Raw genomic sequence first — 8,111 nt, forward strand, 5'->3', positions numbered from 1 at the left:
GGGGGGGGGGTTATTTGATGCATTCTGGATTTATCGTAAACGTATGGTAGATGAGTATATAAATGAAATCATTATATGAAGTGCACATTTTTTTATGGAGTAAATTGTAAGAATGCACACATTAATCATTTTAATTAGGCAATAATTCGTATTTCAATAACAAGTTACCGAATTATAATTCTGTTTTTCAAGTATTATTAATTGTAAAATATAATGAGCGACCAAAATAGTTTTAAACTGAAAAGGAACCTATTGTATTTCACATGAAAATGACCTAGCCTATACAACTCCCTGTCTTTGACTAGTTTAAGATATATCGCCCTGAGACAAGACTTAATAGTGATATTTCAATGAATTGTTATATGCACATATCAATGAGTCCAAACCAACGGTCTTATTTGCATTCATCCTTTACAACCGTCTACAGTTGTGAAACTTACCTGTGACGTTATAACAGAAAACACTTGCAGGGTAAATACTGCAGTGACCAACTTTGCCCCATCCGTCAAAGGAACAATCAGCTAGACTGTCCTCCGTACCGTTACAGTCTACACCTGTCATCCATACAGGATCTGTTAGACTGCCATAACGGGTGGTGTAATACATATGACGACTAGCACTGAAAGTTAGTTATAGGAAAGTTAGTTATGTGTTTATTCTAGGTTTAAAGGAGTTTGAGATGCAAAAAAAAATGAGAAGTAAACAAATCAATATTCAACAGTGATACCCAGGTATATAGCAACTTAACCTCGAAATTAAAGTCGTATATTTTGCATGATGATATCTAACTGTAAACGTTTATGTATTATACATTCATATGATTCCACAGATTGCTTTATGCTAAATATAACTGAGAAAGTATATTCTAAAGAAAATGTCAGGTATTTGTAACGATAACCTTTTGTTGTGGATGTTTAAATTTACATGGGGTACCATAATCCCTTTTGCAACTGCCTTTCATCCAATTGAATTAATGATATGACACGTTTCTTAATGCTTAGGAAGTTCACATCAGAAAAATATTCTGAAACTACCTGTATCCTATCATCCGACACGTTACACTGGCGTCCCTCATGTCCCAGTGGTTGTCTCCACAAACACTTCCCCAGTAACCACAGTAGTACACTTCCACGCGGCCGACATGGGGACCTGTGCCTCCACTAAGGCGGATGTCAATGTCTTGTTCTGTTTGAAAATTAAGTTTACATCACACCACAACAATAGGACAGCACTTGAGCCTATGACAAATATCAATTTCATCCCAATACATGAGATCCATATCAACGACTATATGAAACATGTATTCAATTGTGTTCTTTTTTAAAGTAGTATATATAATTTTGTGATTGATGTATGCAAACATGTGGCGTTTTAACAGAAAACTCGAGCGGGATAGCTGCTACATAGAATAACTATTATGGTAAAACAGTCAAAGCATCAAATAACCATATACATGCTTCCATTCTTTATATTGTGCTATCTATTTACGTTTAACAGCATCTAGACTAGTGATTCAAATATACATACCTGTGACGTTATAACAGAAAACACCAGCGGGGTAGCCACTGCAATAACCACCATGTCCCCATCCGTCAAAGGAACAATCAGCTAGACTGTCCTCCGTACCGTTACAGTTTACACCTGTCATCCATACGGGATCCTTCTTACTGTAATAATGGGTGGCTTGTTGACCAGTACTGAAATATATGTAACAAGGTTTTATAAAGTTTTAGAGGCAAGTGAGTAACACTGTATACAGTTTGAGAAAGTTATTCAATAAACCACAGTGGTACCAAGATAATACCTTAACTAGGCGAAGTAACAAAACGATTCGGTGCAAGCAGAAATCAATACAATTTGTATGTATATAAACCGATGATTAACTCTTTCCGTACTGTTTTCGTGAACATACGACAACAGTATGTGCTTCCTTTCCCCGTTGTCGTGTATAGACGACAAAAATGTATGCCGTCTCATTTCTGCTATCGTGCATACACGACAAGAGACTTCGACGTAACATGTCTAAGTAGCTATAGCACACAACAGTCGTGTAATCCAATCCATCAGTTGGCAAGAAAGATTTAAATAGGTACAGAGTACACGGCTTTCATCATGTGACATATTGTTTTGGAATTTGCCTCACAATGTTGCGTTTTGTGCTCTCCGATATAAATAATATGGCGGTGACTGAATTCGATACATACACTAGTAAATTCATCACCAAATATTTACCGAGACTTGTGGAAATAATTATTGATATTTAAAAAAGTAAAGATACAACTACAAGTAATTAAAAACAAATGTAACCAAAATCAATCCCCATTGGGACCCGCACTGCAACGAGTGAATCGTATTTTCGTTGCCGGACAAATGTTGATACTTCAGTCATAATCAGCTGCAAGTTAGTCATAATACTGCGAAAATTAAGATATGTCTGTCTATGAACAACGACATGAAACAATAACATTGGTTCATGGTTACCTGGTTATTTCTTGCAGCAGTTACACCTCTTTGAAGAAATATATTGATTATGATGATATACTGTAACTATGGTGATATATTGTAACAGTGGTGAGAAAATGAGAAAGTGTAATGAGAAAAATTGAATAAATGATGGCATTGTTGTAAAAAAAGAAAAATGGAAATCATTGTATTTTTATGTAACTAATCAGAATACTGAAATAAAAATAAAAAGTCAATCAAAAACATATAAAGTTAATATACAACTGTTCAAATTAATGATAGTTTCTCCGGATGCCTACTAATTGAATGTGTAGGTGTTATGGTATAAACTACCATCGTTTAAAAAATTTCTGAAATGTTTTAAGGCTTTCTATCCAAGGACGGGTAACGTTCAAGCCTTTTACTAATTGAAGCTACCTTTTCTAGGCAAATTTGTACACTATAATCTGAGAATCGTTTTATACACGATTCTTAGTATGTATTAATAATAATTAGAACTGAGGAAAGTGGGAATACTAAATGTATACGTTATGGATATAACTGACTTAGATGTTTACATGTATGTGTTCATTTAAATATTTTGTTTTATTTGTCTTCAAATTACTGTGTTATTACAAAGGAGCAATAAGCATTGAGATGAAAACAAATATCGATGGTCCGCCATTTTGTTGTATGTACTGGGGGAGTCTAGTTAGGACATATGGTACGGATTTCGGACAAGATTTGCGGTAAGGAATTAAAAGATGAATGCCCGAATATTCATGAATGTTATAGAAAATCATGTAAGAAAGCAAAGCTGAACAGATTCAATGTAAAAGTATTATGTTAATCAACAGAAAAGTGATATACCAAATAAAATCCATAACAATTTTTTCACAAGAAATCATGTAGATGCCAAGATAAAGTTTGGACTTGGAAAGATACTATGCTACAGTTATAATATTATTATTATTCAACAGTCCGACCTCCGTTCGATCACCAAGCGCCTGGCTCGCAGCTGGTCTACGTCCGTATTGCGTTCGTCTTTTACGGCTAGATCGGCTTAAGCAGTCGAAACAAATGATCGTCGTTTTATGTACAATTTTGTATGTCAACGACGTTTTCTTGTTCTATCCTACTGACCACTGGCCCAACGTCAAGGATATACCTACCACTTACTGTCGGCATCCATTTGGGACGTCCGATCACTCGTTACCGAAAGCTATCAATGGTGTCGCTGATCAGAGACATATACATTATTATTAGTATGGATGCAAATAAATTGTTTTAATTTTTACCTTCCTCCTGTCATCTGTCCCTCGTTCATGCAGCGAATCCAGGCATTAGTTCCTTGAGGTTCGACAGCTGACTCAGCCAAATACTTACTCACACATGATGATATAACAAGTGGTATAACGAGCGATAGCCTACATCCCTGTTCGAAGGGAACAATTATATATCTACAGGTACAGTTGGTCACTAACAGAGGGCGGAAGGTTGTGTGTGTGAGGTTATAAATAACAATTTTCACTTACTGTTCCCGGGAATTCAGAGTTCGTTTGCATGCAGGGCTTACCATGGCTCAGATGTTTAGTCATCGATTTGAACCTTATTCTTTGGGTACGACACGGAATTACATTAGACTGCGAATAAGTGTGAGTCCACCAAATAGTACGGCAAAACGTGATTTACCTGTATCCGAACATCCTGCACGTTACAACAGCGTCCCTGTAGTCCCAGTAGTTGTCGACACAAACAGTACCCCAGTAACCACTATAGTAGACTTCAACACGGCCGACATGGGGACGATAATCCCCACTCAGGCGGATGTGAATGTCTGTTCCTGTTTTATATAAATCTGAAATTATTTTTACATCACCCCACAACAGTGAGAGAGCACTATAACTTACGAAAAATATTTATTTCATCCCAAAACATCCGTATTGTTTTAAAATACACCAATGGCATTTCGTGTTGCGTATCCTGCGTACTATTATTATGACATTTTAAACAAAAATACCTGCTTTGATTTAATAGGAAAAATATTGTGAAAGATGTCATATATATATCAAATGATTTAAAATTATTCCTTTGGGCAAACGAAGTTTTTTTTTTATGAATTTAGAATATACATAATACTGCGTAATTTCCAGAAATCGTTTTCACGTACATGGAAATCTTAAACTTTTTCAATTGAGTTTTTGAATAGATTCAATATATATCAAAAACCGCAGGAAACTGCGTTTCAAATCGTCATAACATGGTCGATATATTCAAATTATATATATGAATTCCGAATTTTAATTGGGATCTTTGAATATGACTGTAGAGGGGTTGGAGTTAAGGGTGGAAAACCCATCTAAGGGGTTTGATAATTTGTAATTTTAAGTAAATTTCATATAAATGAACAACTATAGGAAGCATGTATACAACCCTTTCATTGTTTTCGTAATTTTGATAATGGTAGTAATGGCTTTTTTTATTTAAAACTATTTTAAAAAATGGTAGCTGATTTGAAATTAATGAGCCAGCTTCATTCAGTAATATATGATTTGCATTTTCAAAAGGTAATCTCCATTAACGTTAAACATCATTTAAAATGTTTGTTATCGATTGAAACAAACCTGTGACGTTATAACAGAAAAGAGTAGCAGGGTAGTTACAATTCAGCTCAACTTGACCCCATCCGTCAAAGGAACAATCAGCTAGACTGTCCTCCGTACCGTTACAGTCTACACCTCTCATCCATACCGGACCTGTTACACTGCCATAACGGGTGGTCTGATATATTGGTTGACCAGTACTGAAAATGAGTTGATATGTCTCAAAAAGTAATTCAGTGTTCTATAATAAGGTCAAAGTATACCTAATAAGTAATGAAATGCAACCTGCATACCAATATTCCAGTAAAATTTATATAATTTATCAGTAAAAATACGTATGCGTTATGAATATACTGCTGTTGTTTATTAAGTTATCTAAATTAAAAATATGAATAAAAATTACTAGACACAATTCTATATGCAGATACTATCATGTTAACGGTGTAACAACGCAATATGCTATTATTTGACAAAACGCATACGATCGGAAATATGAGCAGTGTGTTCAGAATTGCGTGATGGTTAATAGATGTGTGTCCATAAATATGGTAGGAAACCCTTAAAGATCGGGAAGCTCTATCAATGAGTGTTTAATTTTCAGAATTTTCAGAGAAATATTCATACTCTTCCGCAGATTATTGATAAACCAGATGTAATAGATACAATAATGTTGATAAAAGGTCAGAGATTTGCAGTTTTGCAGTCGATCATGCTTGACGTCATGTTTTGTTGTATTTTTTAGCCAACGTTTTATTACTGGATATATTGTATACTTCTACGGATGCTTACACTAGTGTATATATCCATATATTACCTGAATCCTAACATGCGGCAGGTCACAATAGCGTCTCTGATATCCCAACTGTTGTCGCCACAAACGGTTCCCCAGAAACCACTGTGATACACTTCTACACGGCCGTAATTTTGCCCTCAATTTAAGCGGATGTCAAAATCTGTTCCGTCTAGGATTCATATTCAGAGAACATATTATTCAGTTACACTTTAAATTATTACAAAAAGAATTGAAATGAACGTTATGACATATTATAAAAGAATATAGTGTGGTGTTATGTTAGTTATCCTTCCCAAACATATCCAGGTTGAATAGACAAAATAGGACAGCTAACCATACGGTCAGAAATTATAAAAACGCGCAGCTTGTTGTGAAACGAAGACATATAGGCATCACATGACAATTGTAACAGCGCGCAAAAGAACAGTCTAATTTGAATAATTATATTATCTTAGGCACCTACTTATCATAAGCGTATGGAAACTTAAATGAACATGAAAATAAAACGTTCTTTACATTTTACTTGGTGGAATAGAAATTATCAACAGTTGTTTGTAAATGATTATGGCAAATATTGCTTGGAATTCTAAAATGTTAGAAAAATTATAAACTTAGGCCGCAAGCGGCTTCCGTCAACTATTTTTCCAACATTTCTCAACCTCGTTATACTGTTCACCGGGACATTTGTACCCAGGTACATGTACATTTTCGCCCTCGACAGTGAAATCCTTTTCGACCATTATCAAATTTGCCCTTGATATTTAAATGCTTTGTATGTAATGTTGTTTACAGGTGTTAGCTGTAATGATAAATTCGCCCTCATTATGGAAGGCGAAAAAGGCGAACAGTAAACTAAGGAGAACATGTCCCGGTATTCAGTATACCGCACCATGAAACACGCACGCACATTGAATATTTCATAAATACACCGTTTTGCGGCCAATTAAACTATACATGACCATATTAAAACTGGTCAAATAAACCGAAATTGGTTTTTAAACACGTGTTGTATAATTATTATCATCTTTGAGAACTTTTGATATTATGTTTTCTGATATGAAACTTTGTATATAGTTAACTTCGGTACAGAGGTCGATCTGTTGTTTTAAGCCTACTACATGTGTACTCTATCCTTCTGAAACTTAGCTATAAAGAAGATAAATAAGTTTAAGAAAAGTACTAAAATCTGCATGGAATGAAAAGGGGGGAAATAGTTTTGGAATATCGACATACTTTTCGCAGGAAGCCTGGTATGGTACATAATGTGATCATTTACTGTAATCAGCTTGTACATTATACAGTATATTATGCTATAGAGTAACTTGTCTTGTGTTGTTAAGTCCTTTTAATACAAGTTACCGTGATTTTCTATGAAACATATCACGCCTGCATCTTCATTATGGCCACAATTATGAGTTCCCCAACCACTAAACGGACACTCATCAAGGCTTTGTTCCGAGCCGTCACATGCGACATCATCCATCAAGATAGGTCCTGAGCCAGCTCCAAAGTACGCAGATCCAACACTCTGAGCTTTGCTATAATAAAATAAAATTATCTATATGTTTGTATGAGCTTGTTTTATATTGATCGGCAAAAAAAGGAAGAAATAGTAATTTTAGGTTTGGGAATTGAGTATTGGCTTTCTGATTTAGTTTATCAGAATAGCATGACAAATGAGAGAGACAACTCTTATTCTTACAATAATGGTTTAATAACATGCACCTAAAATATATTTGTCAATCAACGAATTTCTAAGGAAGGAGATCAGATCCGGGATTATCATCAGTATACTTTTTTAAAAATCAAGGTTTCTCAGTATAAGATTTTTTGAGAAATGTATCCCACCTCTGTAAATATTTCATCTAAATATATTACTTGTAACAGATACTTACCTGTAATTGTATCCTAACATTCTACACACAACTACAGCTTCATAGCGTTCCCACCTATCATCACACACGGTCCCCCATTCTCCGGCATGAAAGACCTCCACTCGGCCGGAACTGTTGCTCGCACCGTTTACAATGCGGACAGAAAAGGGCAAACCTGAAGCGGCAGAGAAGGTTGTTTGGTCAGAAGTTGCTATGACATGGCAATGAAGTACAATGTACATTAATTACAGGGTTCACACTAATCAAATAAAACCATAATCCAAGGCTTCTAAATTATGATCTGTCGCCTGTTTAAGGTTTGCTTTCTACGTATCAATAACACATCTTGGTTTCTCGTCCAAATTTTGCGAGAGCGGTTGTGGGAGCTTAACAGGTATG

The 8,111-nt window shown here is 35.2% G+C and overlaps 1 protein-coding gene across 1 annotated transcript in view; it reads right to left on the reverse strand.

Annotated features, from left to right (window-relative positions):
* The window catches only part of LOC110449391 (scavenger receptor cysteine-rich domain superfamily protein-like), a 51,467-nt gene extending 43,586 nt beyond the window's left edge, over window positions 1-7,881 (reverse strand). Inside the window, exons 1-8 of the mRNA XM_021496244.1 lie at window positions 7,734-7,881; window positions 7,198-7,376; window positions 5,860-6,007; window positions 5,067-5,245; window positions 4,135-4,285; window positions 1,528-1,697; window positions 1,035-1,185; window positions 441-619 (exon numbers count right to left, since the gene is read on the reverse strand). Coding sequence (XP_021351919.1) covers window positions 441-619; window positions 1,035-1,185; window positions 1,528-1,697; window positions 4,135-4,285; window positions 5,067-5,245; window positions 5,860-5,873 — 844 coding nt within the window. The 5' untranslated portion in view covers window positions 5,874-6,007; window positions 7,198-7,376; window positions 7,734-7,881. The remainder of the gene's footprint in view (window positions 1-440; window positions 620-1,034; window positions 1,186-1,527; window positions 1,698-4,134; window positions 4,286-5,066; window positions 5,246-5,859; window positions 6,008-7,197; window positions 7,377-7,733) is intronic.
* Window positions 7,882-8,111: the final 230 nt, after the last annotated feature.

The sequence above is a fragment of the Mizuhopecten yessoensis genome, unplaced genomic scaffold, assembly GCF_002113885.1.
Source record: "Mizuhopecten yessoensis strain PY_sf001 unplaced genomic scaffold, ASM211388v2 scaffold4599, whole genome shotgun sequence".
In the NCBI taxonomy this organism is placed as follows: domain Eukaryota; kingdom Metazoa; phylum Mollusca; class Bivalvia; order Pectinida; family Pectinidae; genus Mizuhopecten; species Mizuhopecten yessoensis.